The 22,867-nt window shown below is 37.8% G+C and overlaps 1 protein-coding gene and 1 long non-coding RNA gene across 2 annotated transcripts; both read left to right on the forward strand.

The window, feature by feature from the left end:
- Nucleotides 1–13,635: 13,635 nt before the first annotated feature.
- Nucleotides 13,636–14,635, forward strand: LOC131025473 (uncharacterized). The gene is made up of 2 exons (XR_009102180.1): nucleotides 13,636–13,910; nucleotides 14,142–14,635. It is a non-coding gene; the product is annotated as an uncharacterized LOC131025473 (long non-coding RNA).
- Nucleotides 14,636–21,498: 6,863 nt separating this feature from the next.
- Nucleotides 21,499–22,396, forward strand: LOC131025480 (auxin-responsive protein SAUR36-like). Its single transcript, XM_057955276.1, has one exon. The coding sequence runs from the start codon at nucleotides 21,818–21,820 to the stop codon at nucleotides 22,241–22,243; it is 426 nt and encodes a 141-aa protein (XP_057811259.1). The 5' UTR covers nucleotides 21,499–21,817; the 3' UTR covers nucleotides 22,244–22,396.
- The last annotated feature ends 471 nt before the right edge of the window (nucleotides 22,397–22,867 follow it).

The following is a 22,867-nucleotide window of genomic DNA, read 5'->3' on the forward strand; positions in this document are numbered from 1 at the left end:
AACCTAGCTGGATACGCCAGTCTTAGATTTAATATTCTAATAGCATTAAGGTGAAGGAACCCCATTTATATCAATTATCCTAGATACGCTAGTAATAATTAATATACCAATTAATTCCTACTACGAACATGGTAGTTTTGTCACTAATCAGCCTTATTCCAACAATTACGGATTGGAGGTGCTAATTGACTATAATCCAATTAAACCTAAGTTGATCAGGCTTAAATAAAATCAGAATTATCATTGAACCTAGGAATTAATCGGAATCAATAGGAATCAATTTTAAACCAATTAGGTCTCACAGATCATTAAATTAGAGTTTCATTATTCTTGCCGAATTAAAAGTTTAGCTACTCATGCTTAAATTAAGAACAAGCAAAGAAATAAAAGTAAACATAGAACAAGAGAATAAATTAAATTGCAAAGAAAATAAAATAACCACTCTGGAATGAAAAGAGAAATCGTCTGCACTAAAAACTAAAACAAAAGGATGAACGTAATCACAGTAAACTAATAAGTCTAAGTCTAAAGTTTGCGGCTGCCAAGGGAAAGATGATCTCCAGCAAAGACGAAAATTAGGGCAAGGAATTATTTTTTGAAAGACGAAAACTAAGCCCTATTTATAGATTTCAAATCCTTCTTGATCACTATGGAAGTTGCCATGCAAAGTAGAACTCTAAAGGCAATAAAATCGTGCAAGATAAGGCAACTTCCAGCTGGCGTACTCAGCAAGTAATCTCCACTCTGGCGGAAATCGCGGCTCTCGCCAGAGGAACGGCTGTCGTCAGAGAAACGGACCTTGCCAGAGAAATGGCTATCGCCAGGGGAACGGGTCGCGCCAGAGAAATGGCTATCGCCAGAGAAATGGTGATTTCTCTGCTCTGACTTCGCTGCGATGACTGGTGATTTCTCTGACTAGTGATTCCTCTGCTCTGATATGTTGATTTCTCTGGATTTGATTTCTCTGCAGTTCGGGGCTTCCTCTGCTCTGACTGTTGATTCCTCTGGCGATTCACTTCGCTGCTCTGGCTATCCATTTCACTGCTCTGGAGATTGGTTTCTCTGACGCGGGGCTTCGGCTGACTTCTCTGGTCTGGTTGACTTCTCTGATCTGGTCTGGAGCGCAGGCTTTGGCGACAAAGCTATACTGCTCTGCTCTGGCTACAGAGTTATGCTAAAAACACCCTCTTTAGCCCCGAAATCTCCAAAATTGTATTCTTCCATCCAAAAACCTAAATCTCCTGCAAAGCATCAAACAAGCCATAAAACATACCAAATTCCAGAAGATTATCTTAAAATAAAGCTCATATAAACCCTTAAAATTAGAACAATTAAGCATCAATCAATCTTCATCGTGTCCGGCAATCGAAGAACCACCTCTTAGTTAAATACATGTATATGTGTTATAATACTTTGAGAATCATGTTTATTTAATACATAACTTGAGTTTGTTGATATTTGTTGAATTTTTTTTTAAAATTGAAAGATTGTTTTTCGAAAATTTCAAAAATAATTGTTTGGGTTTGGACAAAGTTGGTTGGGATATAGCTTGAGTTGGGGTTGAGGAAGACGACTCCATCGAGCCCACGATGGGAGGCACGATGGCTGCTCACGATGGCGCCGATCGTGGGCACGACCATGGACACGATCGTGCCTTCGTCGTGGCCATGCATCGCCCCCATCGTAGCCGGGCCTCGCCCCCATCGTGGCCGAGTTTCACCCTCGTCGTGGGCGTACCTCGCCTGTCGTGGTCGTGCCTCGCCCCATCGTGGGCGGGCCTCGCCCCCGTTGTGGTCGTGCGTTGCCCCCATCGTGACCGGGCCTCACACGTCGTGGCCGTGCATCGCCCCCTTCGTGGGCGGGCCTCGCCCCCCGTGCCCTTCCCCCTCCCATTCCTCGTCGCCCGTTGTGGCTCTCATCGAGGACACGATGGGGGCTACCCTTGTGGACACGATGGCGCCGTCGTGGGCACGATCGTGGCCCACGATGGTTGCTGTCACAAGGTATTTTTTTAGACTCGATTTTTTCGCCTTGTGCGGCGTCGATCACACTCACAATCGACCCGCCAACATTCTCTCACCAACTCTCGTGTTTAGATTTAGGTGAGTATTCGTGTACTCGCGCAAGCAATAAGATCACAAGATGCACAACAGATCAAAACGTAAATCACACACAAGCTTACGAGACAACTCACTCTGAACCTTCATATTACTCACAACTTCATACAAATGGTATAAGGCTTGCACACACGAATCTCTAATGTGAGATTCTGCCCAAAATCGCTTATCTGTGTGATGGACAATCCCCCATCACTAGGATAACTGTCGTGTCAATCAGAGGCTTCTAACGACGTGGGTGGTTATTTGCAGCCAAAACCGCCCACTAACTCCAGTCTAACCTACGAACAAACATGTATAACTGCTCAGACTTAAGTCCTTCGCCTTTTGCCTTGTTGGCACACATCGTCAACTGTTGCTCGCGTGGCTGCCGGGTAGCGCTTGGCACCAATTGACGTGTCATGTCGGGAATTTGCCCATCGCTCGGCGCGCGCGCGCACAACTCCAATTGCCCATGCGCGTGTCTGCCTCGACAGACGCCCGTGCTTTGGCGCCCCGCACGCCCTATGCGCAATGCCTGGCATCACCTGGCACGCTCGCTCGGAAGCGTGTGTGCTCGATGCTCGTACTCGGCACCCCGCACGCTCGATGTGTGACGCCCGAAATCACTCGATGCGCCTACGTGGCACTGTGCGTGCCCGACGCACGATGCTCGGTATCCATCCTTCAATCCAGCCAAGTTGCATAGAACGAGAATACTGGGGCACCATCGTGCCGAGGTGTGCCAATGACTCAACACGTCTCGGCATCGGCCTTCAAGGGTCTAACAGCTGCCATCGTGTCCACGATGGGAGCCTCCCATCGCGATCTCGGCAGCCCCATCGTTTTCAATATTTTTTTGTTGTTTGTTGTTGTATTATTTGGTTCAAACACATGATTATGTTTTTAATTGTTTCTATACATTGATTTTGTAGGATAATTGTGATTGGAAAATACCTACCTTGCTCTACGGCCTCGTCGTGTACCCCCGAGTGTGGTGAACTTTCTCCTCCAAAGAGTCCCTCTCGGCCTTAACTTGTCCAAGTTTCCCTCGAGTATGGTGAACTTCCTCCTCCAGAGAAGTGCATCTTTCCAGTGTTGCCATAAGATCAGCTTCTTTGGTTTTCAGCGCCGCAACGCCCCTCCTTATTTTGCGAGCAGCAGCGAGGTTCCTAATATTTATCTTTACAACAAAAAGAAATTTTACAAGTGAGAGCATAACATGTTGAGAATAGAGCGAGGAAGGTTAAGACAAAATGCATACCGCCTTGGTCGCCAGACAAAGGTCATCGACAAAAAGTTCAGGGTCCATATCATCAAGTTTTTTCAGGTCGCTGGAGGAGGTGCGGGTTTCCATCAATGCTTGACACTCCGCACCAGTCAATTCCCGCAACAGCCTATGCACCGGGAGAATGGGAAGAGGTGAGATGAACCTGAAAAGAATCAGCTTCATCAAGGGTTTTACTGTCGCGCTTCTTTTTCTTAGACGGTTCCTTTGATGATGTTTTTTCTTGCGCTAGAGATGTCCCCCTTCTACTTTCGAGGGGCTGGACTCTTCATCCACCAATTATAATTGGGAGGTGGGTAAAATAGTAACGGGTACGGTACCGGGTGAGACAGTGTTGGTCCCAGTAATTCGAGGAAGACCCGGGTTAAAGAGGGGTCCACATGTTGAACCGCTCCTTGAGAGCTACCCATTTGGCCTGTACTGGGGTTGGACGTGTTGGTCGCAGGACCGACGGCACGGACTTCTGGCATGGCAATGGATAGTCCGGGGATAATAGCGCCAGATCTGGTCTTCCACACGTTGCCGCATGGAAAAATATTATAAAAAAAAACAAAAAAACAAAAATGAAAATAAAAACAAAAGGAGGGAGACGAGAGTGAAGAACTAAATAATAGTAGACGCAAGTTATACCAATGCTAGCTTGGGGATATTTGGAAAATAACTCTGCGCCTGCCAAGATCGAGCTACTTTGAGTTAGGGCTTGGTAGTCGAATTTTCCATTCTTGAAACGAGCATTTAAACCATCAAGCAGTGCATGTTCAAAACTGGTTAATGGAGTTTTGTTGGGTTCAGGAGTGCGTTTGGAAGGATACCAGCACATCTTGAAATTCTCGGTATACGTACACCAATTCCACCCATCGTTCACACGGACGAAGACATATTTGTCTAGGAAATCCTTCTCTAAAGAATTTAGCTTTTTTAAGAATTCTATACGGCAGTGTGGTTTAGAAGTGAAGTGATAATAGATTCCAGTCTTCTTCAAGATCTGAGTCTTATGAAATAACTCAGCACTGGGTTGGAAATTATTGACAACACAGAGTATGTGAAAAGCTAAGGCGCGATGCGTGGCTGTCGGAGAAATCTGGAAGAAAAAAAATGTCGAAAAGCACGTGTTTACCTCATTTTTGGTTGATAATTGCGGGTATTGGGACGCACTTTGGAGCATGCCCTGTGCGTATTTGTATTATTTTATACTTGCTCAATGGCTTTGTGTCCATTCCTGTTATTTTGTAGGGTGTTGTGGTGTTTTTGGCGTTTCGAGAAGCTTTTTGTTGATACATCTTGGATCTCCCGCTTCGCAGAGTTGTACGGGGGTCTCGTTGCCCGGTCAGCGAGTCGGGGTCCCCCTTGCTTGGGGGTTCTGAGGATGAAGAGGTAGAAGCAAATGGAGATGAACTCAGAGATTACTTACTGGCAAGGGATAGGGAAAGAAGGGTAATCCATCCACCATCTAGATACAATCAAGCAGATTTGGTGGCCTATGCACTGAATGTGGCAGAGGATATAGAGTATCAAGAGCCTAAAACCTATCAGGAAGCCATAAACATGTGGATAGCTGCTATGAATGAGGAAATTGATTCTCTCATGAAGAATAAGACATGGATTATAGTGGACAGACCTACTACACAAAAGCCTATCAGTTGCAAATGGATCTTTAAGAAAAAGGTGGAGGTAACAGATAAAGAAAGGATAATGTATAAAGCAAGATTGGTGACAAGGGGTTTCACACAAAAAGAAGGAATTGACTTCAATAAAGTTTTTTCTTCTGTAGTGAAACACGCTTCCATCAGGATATTGTTATCTCTGGTAGCTCAACATGATTATGAGCTGGAGCAACTTGATGTTAAGACTGCTTTCCTGCATGGAAAGCTAGCGGAATCCATTTTTATGGAGCAGCCAGAAGGATATGTTCTTCCGGGGGCAGAAGGCAAAGTTTGCCTACTTAAAAGGTCTCTCTACGGTTTAAAACAGAGTTCAAGGCAATGGTTTAGAAAGTTTGATGAATTCATAAAGAAAATTGGATTCATTAGATCGAAACATGATGACTGTGTATACATGAAGAGAAGTGCAAAGAAAACAGTAGCATATCTCCTACTATATGTAGATGATATGCTTATTGCCAGCAAAGATAAAAATAAGATAAGAATCTTAAAGGAGGAGCTGAGTTCTGAGTTTGAAATGAAGTGTCTGGGAAATGCTAAAAGTATTTTGGGCATGGACATTTTCAGGAAAAGGTCTGAAGGTGTACTGTGGCTGACTCAAAGAGACTATATATTGAAGTTTTTGCATAGATTTCTTATGCATGAGTCAAAGTCAGTCATGATACCTCTTTCACAACAACTGAAATTATCAGAGAAGCAGAAGCCCAAGAATGATAGAGAAAGATGGGATATGAGCAGAGTACCTTATGCAAGTGCAATAGGTAGCATCATGTACACTATGGTATGTACACGGCCTGATATTGCATATACTTTAAGTGTTACTAGCAGGTTCATGAGTGATCCAGGGAGAGATCACTGGGAGGCTTTGAAATACATTTTTAGATATTTGAAAGGAGCTTCAAATCTGGGTATTTTGTTTCAGAAAACTGATATGAGTGACCAACCTTTGAAGGGGTTTGTTGATGCGGATTATGCAGCCAATGTGGATTCAAGGAAGTCTCAAACTGGCTACATATTCACTTTATATGATTCAGCAATCAATTGGAGGTCAATGTTACAAAGTGTGGTGGCATTATCTACTATTGAAGCTGAATTCATGGCTTTAATTGAAGCTGTGAAGGAGTCTCTGTGGTTGAAATGTATTATGGAAGAACTGAGAATACAGCAAAAGACAGTGGAGATCAAGTGTGATAACCAAAGTGCAATCCATTTGGTAAAGCATCAGGTATATCATGAAATGTCTAAGCACATTGATGTGCGTTTCCATTTTGTTCGAGATATTGTTGGAAAAGGTTCAGTAAAGATAGTAAAGGTTCACACAGATGACAATGCAGCTGATGTTCTAACTAAACCACTACCAGCTTCAAAATTCAGATATTTTTTGCAGTTGGTAAATCTTGTTCCACTGAAAATATGATGTGTGGGGAGTCCTGTGATGGGACTAAGTGAAGGGGAAAGATTGTTCTGCAATGCACACAAGGTGGAGATTGTTGATTGTGTGTGCATGAGTTGCATGGAAAGACTATGCATGGGAGATAAAGCATGTGAAGGCTGAGTTTTAATCATAGTCGTTGCTTTATGTGTGGTCCAGATTAATTCTTGTGTAACGGTCATGTGCGTAGAAGAAAAGCTAATTGTTGAGTTAGTTTTGGCTAGCTGCTGAAAAACATATTCAGTATGAGAGAGTTTTAGATCAAGAGCGGTTATCTTGTAAGCTCGATAGAGAGCAGAGAGTAGTTCTTGAGTGAATTCTTGTAAACTGTAAATCATCATCTTCAATAGTGAGCATTGTGATCTTGACCCTTCCGTGGATGTAAGCATTTGCTGAACCACGTAAAATCCCCTCGATTCATTTTTCTTTCCTGTTTTTTTATCTCGTTCGCATATTTGTGAGCTCAATCTCGAGCTAAGTTTTACATAATTAGGATAGATGGAGTATTTTTCCTACTTATTTTTTAATTTCATTTATAATATTAATGATGTTTTTTCAAACAATATATACAACATATCTGGATTTATATAAAAAAAATTATTATGATAAAAATTATTACTAAACCAACTTTTGGAATATGGATATTACCATTATTCCAGCTAGTCTCAATCTTATTTGTAATACCATATTAGTATTGGTGGATCTACACGGGAGCTGCACTGGGCTGGAGCCCAGCCCAGGTCCAAAATTTTGTCTTATATATATATTAAATATATTTAGGCTAATATTTATATAGTTCAATCTTAGCCTATAGCTAGTTAGGGGTAAGCAGAAACCGAACCAACACTGAAAACTAAACCGAATCGAACCGAACCGGATTAGTGCGGTTCGGTCCCAATTCTATTGGTTCGGTTTTCGGTTCGATTTTGAAAAATAAAAACCGAAAATTTTCGATTTGGTGTCGGTTTCCATTTTTTGGTTCAGTTTTAAACCGAACCGAACTGATACATATTAATATTTTATTATATATAATTATTTTATAATATATAATTATTTTTCTAATTTTTTTAACCTAAAACTAAAACCCTAATTCACAATTATAATATATAATTATTTATCATGTTCATGTTGTGGGGATTTGACATTTGAAATTTGTGTATTTTACATTATTTTACAATTTTTAATTGGTATTTTTGAAAAAAATAAAATTGCATCGTCCGGTTCGGTGAACCGAACCGAAACCGATGGTTTTATCGGTTTGGTTCCGAGCCCCCAATTGGTACGGTTCGGTTCAATTTTAACCATCGGTTCGATTTTTAGTTTTGAGTTTTTGGTTTGGTTTTGCACCGAACCGATGCTCACCCCTAAGCCTAGTCTAGCTTTCAGAAGAAGATAAAAATACCTTTCAATATATTAATAAAAATAAGTTTATTCTTGTATAAGCTATTTTTTTTTAAAACATATAGCGGTAGTTTTTTATATGCTTTCAATGTATGTTATTGAATCAATAGAAAGAAAATAATTATTTATTATAGTAGGTGATCGAATTTTAATCCTGAGTCTATTAAAATTCTATTTGAACATAAAATGAACTGTACGGACCACCCCCGAACCCCCACTTAATACCTTCAAGGTCAATCCCCTATCGACAAATTTTAGATCCGCCCCTAGTATTAGTAAGAAATATCTCCATACTGTTGGAAATCCTTGACATCATCTAAATGATACGCAGCGGAAATAACAGTCAAGGATAAGATCTAGATTTGCAATTGATTCGTGTGTAGAGATTACAAACACACAACAGTTAGAATAACTTACTTGTTGTGTAGCAAACAATCCTGTAGCAATTCTTCTAGCAATCCTACAATTGAATCCACTACTATGGTATCCACGCATATTGGAGATTCGATGCAGGAACAATTTCAGATGCATCATTCAATCATCGAAAGCTAGGAAATCTCCGATTGAATTCTATAGTGCTCTAAGTGTTTTCTCTCTTGTGTTTTTACGTATCTCACGTGTGTTCTCTATCAGACAAAAGAAATATATTCCTATTCTTATAGGAATAAGACACGCCTGTAATCCCTAGGTTAAACAGGCCGGGCTTTTCTTTTATCTCCAATTAATTAATCCAATAGTCAAACTATTTACTAATTAATTAAAGCTTATTAGAATATATCAAATATATCCTAATCTAGTCCATATATCTTTCAATCTCCCACTTGGACTAGCATTAGATTAAACACCAAGCACTATCTTTGCACCCTTGAGCGAATCAACAATACACATAAAGTGTGACCCAATAGGCCTCCATTATCGTCGATAATCAAATTAAAGTCTACACAAAACTCCTAGACTGCGTTGTGTAGCGAACTCGATATATGAAGAACGTTTACGTGGATTCTGTAAACAAAACCTTTATGCGAAGATATAGTAACATCCTTTCATTCACGAACCACTCGGTAGAGCCTAGAATTTGCCATTGTGTCTTTCTAAAAGCTCTATCAATTTATCTCATCTTTATTAAATGACCTCCATCGATCATGTTCAACTTTTAAAGTTCGAACATATCAATTGCACTGGCCAGTGACTAAACGGTCAAGTAATATAGAGAAACTGAGTGTTCTTCTCGAAATGTAAATCGAGGAATGAATCCTAATCTTGGCACAACTACCATCTTCCCTTATATCCCGATATACCCAACACAAGCTGTATCTACCCCTTTGATTGGAGTGCAAGCATTGTACTTGGTCAAAGTATACCATTCAATAAGTAAGATAAGCATTGCCCTCAAGTCAAAGGACTGTCACAATCTCCACACACCAATAATCATAGACACCAAAATAAATGATATATTGGTAGGGTTTGCCAATACTCTCTCAAGTATCCATGCATCTATCACGAGTATCTAATATCTCATAGTCGTGAGAACAACTACATTCTCTAAGAATGTGATACAGATCGCATGCCAACTTATAACATATCATCAATATCCCAATCTTGATGATCCTTAGTTGGGGTGCTTTAAGAGTTATACTCTATTGCTAACCTCCCACTAAATTAGCAACAGTATTAACTCATGGGAACATTTAATTGAATGAAAACAAATAATCAAAGTAATCAATCAAATAAATGCATAATGTCATTAGTGACATCAAATGTCATAAATGTGATCAAGTAGTAAGTCTCAACACAGATTATTTCTAGACATATTACTTTACTCCCACTAACTACAGCCAGTCTCGAAGATATCCAATGTCCAAACACTCAAAGTGCATGTTATGATTCACAATGCATAACAACTGGTCAAAAGGATTAGCTATGTCCTCTTATGTGGGAACTTGCTCTAATATAATCTCTTGTTTCTAATATCTCTTAAAATCTGTCAACGATGCTAAGCACACAAACTACACCTTGTGTAGTGAAAATCATGACATTCATGACCATCCTATTGCCCTAGCGTTAGGATCATCCTTTGTGCATTAAATCTCATTTTCATTAGAAGGACAGTCATTTCTTGACAAATAGATGTCATATTCCATCGGTAGATGTCCTTTCGAACTTCTTCATGGAGTATCGCCTTAGCACCTTGTCTATGTAAGTGGATTTTGATAGCCTAACATCTATTAGCTCAAACTCAATAGATCTTGATCCCAAGGATATAATAGGCTTTAATCAAATCCTTCACCATGAAGAAAATTAACAACTAGTCTTTCATGGATTGCATCATGAGTACAATAATTTTCATTTTCAATATGTCATACATAAATGATGATGAAAATTGTGTTCTCATTCTTGTGTTTTCTATAAACACAATACTTTCTTTGGTTTTGACCAAAATCAAACGATTTGATTTCTTTGTCAAAACATTTGTTCCATATTCTAGAAGCTTGTTTTAGTTCATAACAACAAGTAAAATCTCAATGGACTTGACTTTTGCAATTGGCGAAAAGATTTCATCATAATCAATGCTCTCGCACTGACTATAATCTTTTGCCACTAACCTAGCCTTGCAGGTTTGCACATTATCATTAGCATCAATTAGGTATTACCCCAAATGATATCTTATTTATGGTCTAACCGGTCCATTCAGATTTTATGACTTCTTGCCACTTCTAAGAATCTACGACTATCATAGTTTCGCATAATTAAATTCTAAGATCATTACCAATTTCAAATTCTTTCTCGTATTGATCTTAGACCAATAGATTAATTCTTTGACTGGTTTACGTTCTCTAGAACTTATACGACGTTGCATTTGTGCAGGCTCTTCGTTATTCTGAACTTGAGGAAGTTGATCCGCTATATCATGATGAAGAATCTTCGACATCCAATGTCATATCTCCCCCCGTATTGAAGAATCTTGTATTTCTGTAAAATCTTCAATACTGGTCTTATTGGATGTAGATGACGCTCTAAGTAGTGCATCAATACCAATGAGATCATGAACAACTCCCACTAAATCCTTGTTTAGACCATCTAACAAGTTTTCTTCCTCCATGTTGACTTTGTGGCTTTCAAATCTTATTAAGATCTAAGTCATAACGATCTTGTTCCCTATAGACCAAGTCTTTTCAAGAAACATCGCAATCCTAAAACTGAGAACTTATATTTTCCAAGAAATAATAGTATTCTCGTGTTTTCTTCGGATGTCCCACAAAGTAACACTTCTCACTTTTGATTCCAACTAATCAGTGAGCATTTTCTCTACATATGTAGTGTAACCCAAGATTCACATATGTGTAAAACTATGCTTCTTTCAATACCACAATCATATGATATTTACTCAACTAATTCAAGTGGAACTTGATTCAGAATGTAAGCAATAATGAACAAGGCATGGTCCCAAAGATGCACCAGAAGTTTTGAGAAGTTCATTATGGATCGAACCATATCTAATAAAGTTCGATTTCTCCTTTCGGATATCCAACTCAAATGAGGTATCCCTAGAGGAGTCCATTGTGGATATATTCCATATGACTTCAAGCAATCGGCAAACTCATGGCTTAAGTATTTCTTTCTCGATCTAATCGTAGAGATTAAATACTTCTCCAAGTTGTTTCTCGACTCCTAACTTAAACTCCATAAATTTCTCAAAGTTTATGATTTATGTGATTCATAAGATACACATTTCCATACCCTGAGAAATCCTCGGTGAAAGTTGTGAAGTACGAATATCTACTTTGTGCTTGAGTTAGAAATGGTCCACATATGACTATGTGATTCAACTCAAGTACTTCTTTAACTCGTATTCATTTCCCAGAAAGTGGCTCGTTGGTCATTTTACCCTTGAGATGTGATTTTACAAGCACTTTAAGACTTTACGTCAAAAAGTGTGAGATAGTCTAACTTTCTCGATCTTGTTATTCAATTCTCATTAAGTGACCAAGCCTACATGTCAAAGTTAAGTCAGACTATTCGCATTGCTTGTGATAGTTTATTTTACACACTGAGGATATTTTGTTCGCATTGAGCAAATATAAAGTATTCTCAAGTGAAATATTTTCATCTCCATTAAACAAAGTAGAATAAATTCTATAAGCAAAATGGAAAGAAAAACTTCAATGTCTAACACGAGAATGGAAATTATATTCCTCGTAATTCCAAGAACAAAATAACAATCTAACATGTCCACAAACCCAATGATAGATCAAATCCATAAGACCTTATGCATTTAGCAACAACTATTGCTCAAAACAAATGCGCAAGTCAAATTTCCTCGGTTTCACTCTCCTATTTTAGTTAGACAACACACATTTTAACAAATGTGTGAACTATAACTCGTATCTAATACCCAGGAGTATGAGTTGTTACATGTTCACCTCAATGAAAAATATACCAAATTCTGCTATCAAAACATCCAATGTTTTGAACATCAAGTAGGATCCCTTCCAGTGTCCTTTTCTTGACAAAAGGTATTTCATCTTTGGGTAACTTCTACTTTTTTTGGTTTCCACCTTAGGATGCAAAATTTAGTTCTTTGATCCTTCTTCTACCTTTTCTTTCCTTTTGGATTAGAATTGGCAGAAACATTAATCATAAGAACTTATTTGTCCTTAGTGGAAGACGATTCAAAATCGTTCTTAACATGTCATGAAACTCATGGCAGTGTCACTGTCCTATTGTTCATTTTGAATTCACTATGAAGTTCACAAATGAGACAGATCATTACTGCAAGATTAAGTTGATTGAGACAAATATCGAATAGTCTCGTTCCAATCGTGGCCAACCTCTCAATTAACTCAATCTTTTTCAAGACATCCATGAAACCTTGTCTACTCCATGTAGATTAATCCTGAAGAGAACCATAATTATCTTATACTTTATGGTCTTAGCTTCTAAAGCATTAACACTCTTCAGGTGCATCAACATCTCAATCGAAAACATATGATCACGTTGTTTATGCAGTTCCAAACTCATAGACACAATCATGACATATTTAGCAGAAGTTACATCATCCATATGTTTCTTATAACTTTCAATGTCAAACATTTTGAAAGTTTCTAAAGTCACATTAAGGATGATGTGGATTGATTTCTCTCGGACATAATCAATCATATCTAGCCTTAGCACCAAACGCAAATTGCGCGGTCAATCCAGAAAGTTTGACCTAGTCAATTTACCGTATCCAACAAACATATCAAAATAGTTGCAGAAATAACAGAGATAAAAGAAAGCAATAAAAGAAATCCAATCAAATAAGATCACATTTATTTTACTAATCAAACAAGGCATTTTGTTTTGATTAGCTCCCACTAATTTTAACATATCTTATACCCCCAACATAAAATACGGATTTATAATCAATATAAATCTTAGTGGTCCAAGATCCAAGTCAATATTATGCAGCCTCTGCTTTGCTGATGACTACAATAATATCACTTAGTAGGCCTCTAAACCAATTGCAACAACAATTTTTGCAACTCTTGGTTGATTAATCTAATTAATCTGCGTCCTTAAATCATTCTTGGTCGCTTTGCGTTCCAAAATAATTTAAGCAAGTCAACCCCATCACACGGTGCCAACCTATGAATTAGCCTTGGCCTTGTCGATTTAGAGCATACAATTTTATGTAAATACCCTTGGACGAAAAGGTTAGGGAACTCAAACAATTATGATGGACGACGCGTTTTGTGCTTACACAAAGACTTATACTCCCTCCGTCCCATTAATAATGGCACGTTTTCCTTTTTGGGTTGTCCCGCTATTGATGGCACGTTTCCTATTTTGGAAAAAATAAGGGAGTAATTAATGTTAATTAAAACACTAATTAAAAGTCTAATTAAAACAACTTTAACACCTACCCTCACTCTAACTCTCTCTCTGCCGATTACTCTCTTTTTCTCACCCTCGCCGCCTCACCCTCCTCCACGGCGACGGCGCGGCGACTCCGCGTCCACCCACCCTCCTCCGCCGCCTCCACCCTGTCTCAGGTAACCCCATTCTTTCTCTCTCTTTCGAGATCTATTTCTCCTGCCCTCTCTCTGCTCTCCCTCTCGATCTCCCTTTTATCTCTTGTTTGCGGCGGTCGCTGCGAGCCGGGGCGGCGCATGCAGCACCGGTCGTCGCCGCCGCCTCTGCTCCCTCTTTCTTCCTCGCTCACTCCGCCTCCATGTCCGTCTCAGATCTATCTCTCACTTTATCTTACTCTCTATCTTACACAGCGCCGTGGGAGTGCGCGATGGCGGAGTGCGCTGCCCACACCGACTTCACCACCTCCTAGCGCTCGTAGCAGCGGCGACGGCGGAGCAGCGGCGACGGCGGAGTGCTCCACAGACTCCAGCGACTTCACACCCCCCTCTGTAGAAGAACCGAGCCCTAGATCCCCAATTTTCCCACTCGATTTCAGGTGACGATAGACACGCCCCTGCCTCTCTCTCTCTCTCTTTCAGATGGATAGCAGCTAGTGAATATGGAATTTCGATTTTTTGTTTCTTGATGGATAGCAGATGGTTCTTGAATTTCTATTTCAGATGGATAGCAGATGGTTCTTGAATTTCGATTTTTTGTTTCTTGATGGATAGCAGATGGTTCTTGAATTTCTATTTCAGATGGATAGCAGATGGTTCTTCAATTTCGAATTTTTGTTTTGGAATTTGTTGATTTTTGGTTATAGAAATTGTTGGAATTTTTAGTTTTGAGTAATTTGAATTTTTCAGATTATGTTGTTGTGATCTTGTTGCAGGAGAAAGAAAAGTCGAAAATGTTGCCAAATCTTGTTTCAGATTTTTTGAAATTTTTGGCTGTGATCATGCAGCAATCTTTGCTGTGATCTTCTTAATTTAGAAACAATTAATAATCCCTTAATCACAAACACCACACTCCTTATTCACTTAACTTGCTTCTCCTTAATCTCCGTGCCGAAAAGAAACGTGCCATTATTAGCGGGACGGAGGGAGTATTTAGTGGGGATTTAGCATGTGATATTAATTGCTTATATTTAATATCCAATATTAAATAGCAAAACAATTACTGGGTGCTGCCTACCCAGGCATACGAAATGCGGACCACACGTATTGGGTGCCGCCTACCCATACATAGTAACGCGGACTATATATAGTGGGCGCCGCCTACCCAAGCATAAAAGCGGTCTCTAACTACTATAGTTAAATAATAAGTATAAAATCAAATAGCATGCTTATCACAAAACAACATAGTATCTCTACGAATAAAATTCATTAATCAAATTAAAATTTTATTCTCTAATTAAAATATGGGTTAATCAATTCGTATTAACTCCAAATTAATACAACATTATTATTTCAAAAATAATAATTTCATATATTAATTCAAAATTAATATAAAAACTCATCAATTATTATTATTTCATAACTAATAATAATTCATGATTTATAAATCAAATTAATGAATTAGTCAATTTATATCAATTCCAAATTAATATAAATATAGATTCAATATTAAAATGATAATACTAAATCAAGATTCATTAATCTAATTTATAAAAGAATTAATCTATATTAATTCCAAATTAATATACAATTAATATTATTATTTCTAAAGTAATACTCCCTCCGTCCGCCAAAAGTATTCCACAATTACTATATTTGGCGTCCGCAAAAAGTATTCCACTTTCCTTTTTAAGCCATGGTCCCACCATCCACCTTTATATTTTATCCTTACAAACACTCTTTATTTACAAAAAACTCACCCCAAATTCAATCTCAACCACACATCTCACAAAGTGGTGGGCCATTTCTCCACTACATCAACATCATCACACATTTTATTAAACTCCGTGCCCGGCCAAAGTGGAATACTTTTGGCGGACGGAGGGAGTAATAAACAAGATTTATTAATCTAATTAATAAATTCAATTCTAAAATTGGGATTAATACTATTAATTCCAAATTAATAACAATTTTTTTAGTAGTTACACCCCACAATGGGCATTTAATTAAAAAAAAAAAAAAAAAAAAAAAACATCCGCAGCCTGCCTTAATAACAGCAGCAGTCCAGCAGTAACAGCCCGTCTGCAGGGAGGATCTGGCCTAAGGCCCGACTACCCACTAGGGCTTCACCCTTAGCAGCAGCCACCGCTGCTCTTCTGTCTGCCGTGCACAGGCGCGCCGTCGTCGCCGGTCGGGCGCCGCCTCCTACCACTGTCATCTGCCGGTCACGCACCCTCCAAACATCACCATCGTCACCTCCTTCATCAACTGCTCCACGGAGTACAAGACTCGCAGTAGTGGAGCGTTTTCAGATGAGATGAAGATACAAAGGCGAAGCTTGGGAGGCTTCCACCGCGCGAGATCTACACCATCGACCTTCAGCCACCGCTCCGGTGACCAAGTCATGTCGGAGGCGAAGCTTCCTTGTCGGGCGTTGCGGTTCTAAATCGCGCCGGACGAAGACCAGGACCCGACGCAGACGGAGACAGGTGGTCAGACGCAGCACAGCGGCAAGCCCCGAGCCACCTTTCGCCGTCTTGTCTGGATAGGAAAACGGACGCATGTCACCTATCTCGCCGCCGTCCATCAGGGGATGAAGATTTCCGGCAATAGATCGAACCAAGTTCAAAACACATAGTTGGTAATTTGAAATCAAATTTCAAAACCCTGTCTTTAATCTTTTACGTTGCCCAGCAACATAAAATTTAATCAATCCCAATAATTCAATTCCAAATTTGTCTTTCAAAATCCAAGTTCTTCACGGTCGTAGCCATTCGAAACTTAAATTTCAAAGATTTCCAAAATGAAATTTGATTAACCCATAAAAAAGTTAGAACACGAAAGCAATTATAAATCGAGCCCCGGGCTCTGATACCACTGTTGGAAATTCTTGACATCATCTAATGATACGCAGCGGAAATAAAAGTCAAGGATAAGATCTAGATCTACAATTGATTCGTGTGTAGATATTACAAACACACAACAGTTAGAATATAACTTACTTGTTGTGTAGCAAACAATCTTGTAGCAATTCTTCTAGCAATCTACAGTTGAATCCACTACTATGGTATCCACGCATATTGGAGATTCGATGCTTCCCGATGCATCATTCAATCATCGAAAGCTATGAAATCTCCGATTGAATTCTATAGTGCTCTAAGTGTTTTCTCTCTTGTGTTTTTACGTATCTCACGTGTGTTCTCTATCAGACAAAAGAAATATATTCCTATTCTTATAGGAATAAGACACGCCTGTAAACCCTAGGTTAAACAGGCCGGACTTTTCTTTTATCTCCAATTAATTAATCCAATAGTCAAACTATTTACTAATTAATTAAAGCTTATTAGAATATATCAAATACTCCCTCCCTCCACGAAAGAACTTCCTATATTTCCTTTTTGGGACGTCCACAAAAGAACTTCCTACCTATTTTTGGACTGTACCCCACCACTTATAATCCTCTTACTTTTCACTTTTCACAACTCTCAATATTAATTATAACACTTTTTCACCATTTCCAATATACTCAACTACCTTTTATCCACTCTCAATACACTCAACAATATTTTTTCTTAAAACTCGTGCCACTCCCTCCTAGGAAGTTCTTTCATGGACGGAGGGAGTATATCCTAATCTAGTCCATATATCTTTCACCAGAAATGATCACATGCCCACCGTGGGCAAGCATAACGTGCCCACTAGTGATGTGGCAATTGTAATTAGAAAAGAGAATTAGCAAATCTTACTCTAATTACAATTGTCACATCAGTGGTGGGCACGTTATGCTTGCCCACGGTGGGCATGTGATCGTTTCTGTATCTTTCACATACGTAGCTAGTTTCGAGCTAGAAATAGTAGTAATTACTTTGTAAGAATTTTCTCCAAAGAAATTATGATTGTAAGATTAGCTAAGTCTCCCTCTATCTATAGCTCGCTTAAGTGGCAAAATCAATTAAGTCCACACGGTTCGTGCCAATTTGCCCACGTCCGATATCTCATGGACGAGGTCAATTATGAATATTGATAAAGGACGCACTGAAAAATTTGGTGAATATGATCAATCAAATTTGATTAATTTTTCTAATAGGTATCAATTATGAATATTGATAAAGGACGCACTGGAAATTTTGGTGGATAGTGTTTTTTATTTTCGACACGTTCACTACGAGGCAAATAGAGCCGCTCATTGCTTAGTTAATTTTATTACTTGGTTTGATGGTGTAATGATCTGAAAGTCGGAATTTTCGTCCTAATTCCTAGATTTTGTTCATCATGATTTAATATAATTTCATTTTTTCTCTCAAAAAAAATAAAAATAAAAATTGATGGATATGATCAATCAAATTTGATTAATTTTTCTAATAGGTATCCACAACTCCCATTTTTAGTCTGTAAATTGGGTAGTTTGCGAATTATATAAAACGGATAAATTTGCATTTTCGTCTGCAAATTACATAAGACATGTAAATCATACATGAAAAATTAGATGTGACAAGTTCAAATTTATAGAAGCAGACCAACGTTAGAATTTGAACCAAACCTTTAACTTCAGGACAATTACTTACTCACTAAAATATTAGCACACCACAAGTGCCCTGATGTATAATACTCCCTCCGTCCATCATTTCTTGACTCATTTGCTAATGACACGAGTTTTAAGAAATTGGTATAGTATTGATGTGTGTATTTTAGCTACTTAGTTTGGTGTGTGTTTTGCCATGATTTTATATGATTTTACATAGTTTGTGATATTTTGGCGCAGGAATTAGAAGGATTGAAGATGGATGCTCGTGGATGGAAGACGTCGGTGAAAGTCGAGAATTGATGAAGATTAGCATGGATTTTTGGAAGAGTTTAGAGATTTGGGCTTGGAGCTAATTATTTTATAATTAATTAAGCCTAAAACTCTTGTTTTTATTTTATTTTGAGCTTTATTATGTGGTTAGGCGGCCTTATTCTTAATTCCCTAATTTATCTCCCAACTAAGCCGCCACTTTAGACTAGATAAATAGGAGTTGACTTTGATTAGGAGAACAACTCTTATTCCTTTAATTTTGGATCAGTACGTTTACTTTAGGCATGCAAGTTTAAGTTAGGTTTCATTAGTTTAAGTTGTATTTTTGAAGAATTGCGGCTGGATTCGAGTCAAGGGCAGAAGACTTGTGGTTATACTATTTCAATTTTAATTCAATCGCTTAGTTTAGTTTTTAATTTGCAATTTAATTGTTTATCGTATTTGATTATTTTCATGCTTGCTTTTATTTCTTTGATTGTTGTTAATTTAATTATGAATAGCTAAACCTTTTAATTCGGCGAGAATAATGAAGCATTAATTTATTAATCTGTGAGACCTAATTGGTTTTAAAATTGGTTCATATTGATTTCGATTTATTCCTAGGGTTTAAGGATAATTCTGATTTTATTTAAGCCTAAATAACTTAGATTAAATTAGATTACAGTCAATTAGCACCTCCAATCCGTAATTGTTGGAATAGGGCTGATTAGTGATAAAGCTACCGTGTTCGTAGTAGGAATTAATGGGTATATTAATTATTACTAGCGTATCTAGGATAATTGATATAAATTGGGTTCCTTCATCTTAATGCTATTAGAATATTAAATCTAAGACTGGCGTATCTAGCTAGGTTATATTTTAATAAGAGAAATAGGCAGGACTAGCGTATCTAGCCGTCTATCGACACAGTAAGTAGGAATTGAGGTATATCAGTGCGTATCACGGTATCCTATAACTAGTTGGTTAATAGGGATTAATTAATTATTGTGTCTATGATCAGAGCTTTGAATTAGTGTGGATTTATTTGAGCCGAATTACCTTTTTATTGATTTATTTCAAGAGTTATTTTTATTTGATTTATTGCATTCTAAGTTTTAATTAATTCTTCTCAAAATTAAGGCGTGGTGGCATCACCAAATTAGGTCTTTAGGGAATTGGATGATTTTACCTGCTCTCTGTGGTTCGACCCTGCTTATCACTAGACTAACTAGTTCTTGAGAGTTTTGCAGGAATTATTTGGTGGATACGACGTCCACCAAGTATCTTGTGAGTGGAATGAGGGTTCCACCTTATTGTGAGTGAAAAAGTTACTAAAATTAGAATGGGTCAAGAATTGGTGGACGGACGAAAATGACAAAATGGGCTAAGAATTGGTGGACGGATGGAGTAATAAACAAGGTCGTGTCGATAGATTCTAAAAAAAAAGGTCGTGTCAATAGAGATTGAAAATATTACGATTGACTACTATTCTGAGTTGTAGGGAATGATTCCAATGAGAATCTTCATATATGGTGAGATATTAGATTGATTTGTATGTGTTGATTTAATGTATCATATGACTGATTTACTTGAAGGGGGAAATTTTTACCTGAGTTCGAATTTTGAGGGAGCAAAAATATGTACTATTTTTTTAATATCGTTACTCTACACTATATACTGATTTATTCAACACTATATACTGATTTATTCATTATTCTCACTTATGACGAAAAATGAAAATTTCACTAGAAACTAATCTCCAAGTTGTAACCCTCTATCTAGAGTTTGAAATTTAGAGTTGATTTTTATAAATAAAACATGCAAATTAAATAAAAGTGAAAAAATAACGAAAATTCAATTAGAGAAGAAAATCCCCTAAAGCTTTGGTTTCAATTGAATCAAACAACCTTATAACTATAAGTTATGATCAATTAATTATTCACTTACTCAATTCTTCCTAAGAAAATCACATATAAACTTTAAGCCTACCCTTGTAACGATAAATCGTAGATATATATAGGGGTGCAATGATATTCAGTGAGATTGCTATTTTTTGTGAGATCATGAGTACAATGAATAAGACATTATATAGTATTGAATAAGGCAGTATATACTGATGAATAACGATATTAAAAAATGGTAAATTTTTCGCTCCATCCAAGATTCGAACTCTGGTAAAAAATTTCATCATCTAGATAAATATCAGTCATATAATATATGAAATTAACACTATAAATCAATCTAAGATCTCACCACATATATATATTTTCCGTAAATCATATTTCAATAACACCAAACAAATTTTAAAGATTATAAATCCTCACGCTAATCCCACCACCCCCCTCCCCCCTATTAATATTGAAAAACATATTTTATGTTCCAATTGAAGCATTAGTTGTCATCTCTAGATGTCAAACTAACACAATAAATCATACAAAATTAATTATCAAGCAAAAATTAAAACAAAAATAACATATATATCATGCAAAATTGGTTATCAAACAATTAATATATTTTGTTTGGGCTCGTTCTTTGTTATGTGTAACTTTCTTTATATTTTCTTCTCCAAATTGGTAATGAGATGAACTTTTATGAAAGCTCAATTCCCTTGATTCTGACTTAATATTTATGCAAATTAAATCAAATAACAAGCAAGCAAATTAAACCAAACACACAATAATTTAACGAGGCAATAAAAAATAATTTTATTGTTAATTTAATTTTCGAGATGCCCTTTCGCCTAAAGAGGAATGATCATGGTAATTCATGCATTCCTCATCGATCCAAACGTACCAATTAATAGACATTTGAATGATTTAATAGAGAAACTGGGAAACAAAATTAATGATTTAGATCTTTCAAAGTTTGGGTCGAAGCCAGACGTGTAGTCATTCTGGGCATTACAATAGTTCATTTTGTCACCAAACTTGTCCTCACTCTTTCATCCCAAAAATTAAAAATAAGTTTCCAAAAAAAAAAAACATCTCTTTTCACTCCTATAAAAATGCCTCAAATAGCCAGCCACCTCCATTTTACTCCAACACTCCACGAATCTCTCTCTCTCTCTCTCTCATGGCACAACATTGACATACACATATATATCATCAGTCATCATCGTATCTAAACCTAATCAATAAAGCTTGATTTCTGGAAAGGCATGGCAAGAAGCAAAGGAATCAGGTTAGGACGCAAGCTGGGGAGGCTCTTCAAATGGCGCAAACGGCCGGCGTCCATCTCGAAGCTCCTCTGCAAGTGGGCCCAGCCGTTCCGGCGCCTCTGCCCCGGCAAAAGGGATTCCGATTACATCCGGTTGGGCGGAGGGGCGGTGATGCCGCCCAAGGGGCATCTGGCGGTGTACGTGGGCGAGAAGGAGGGTAGCGTTTCCCGGGTGGTCGTGCCCGTTTTATATTTCAACCACCCGCTGTTCGGGTCGCTGCTCCGCCAGGCCGAGAAGGTTTACGGGTTCGATCATCCGGGTGGGATCCAGATACCCTGCCCCGTATCCGAGTTAGAGAGAGTTCAGATGAAGATCGCCGCCGCCGCTCCTCCCAGATTGTTCCACCACCGTGACCTTTTTTTGTGAGATCGCGCCTCGCCTGCCTTCACTTCATCAACAATTTCTTTTTCTTTTTCTTATTTAGCATTACTGATTTCCTTGTATAAATTCTCATTTGGACTGTCAAAATGATAACTTTTTGTAGATTATATTTTTGTTAATTATACAGCAACGTACAAAATAATTACGTTTGTTTGCCGAAAAGGTAAATGATAGAATTTGAATTCTAAACCTTAACTGATAGAGAGGATTTTTCACTACTTAGATGATGATCTATTAATAAAAGCTATTTATTAATTGTTTGTGTTCGTATCAAATAAATTAAGAAATACAATCGAACCTTGCACATTGATATTATTCCAATCGTTTTACATTTCTTTTACATTATTTTACGTCTTCCCTTCTCCCTTCCAAAATGACCATATGTTTGGGGATAAAATCCTTCTTTCAATAAAGCGTGATTCAATTAATAATTAAAATGTTTTTTCTTCCAATTAATAAATTAGGGGTCATGTTATTATCGGAGAAAATAGAGAATCATAACTGATCATTCTTTTCAAAAAAAAAAAAAAAAGTTTGTTCAATTAATTGTTTGGCGACTTCTAGCTAGTCTTTAAAAAAAAGAGAATAAGATCAATAATGGTTTTTCAT

Source organism: Salvia miltiorrhiza, chromosome 1 (genome assembly GCF_028751815.1).
Source record: "Salvia miltiorrhiza cultivar Shanhuang (shh) chromosome 1, IMPLAD_Smil_shh, whole genome shotgun sequence".
Classification (NCBI taxonomy): domain Eukaryota; kingdom Viridiplantae; phylum Streptophyta; class Magnoliopsida; order Lamiales; family Lamiaceae; genus Salvia; species Salvia miltiorrhiza.

Bases quoted from the DNA above. Each gene is read 5' to 3' on its own strand.
- LOC131025480 (XM_057955276.1), top strand. From the start codon at position 21,818: ATGGCAAGAAGCAAAGGAATCAGGTTAGGACGCAAGCTGGGGAGGCTC.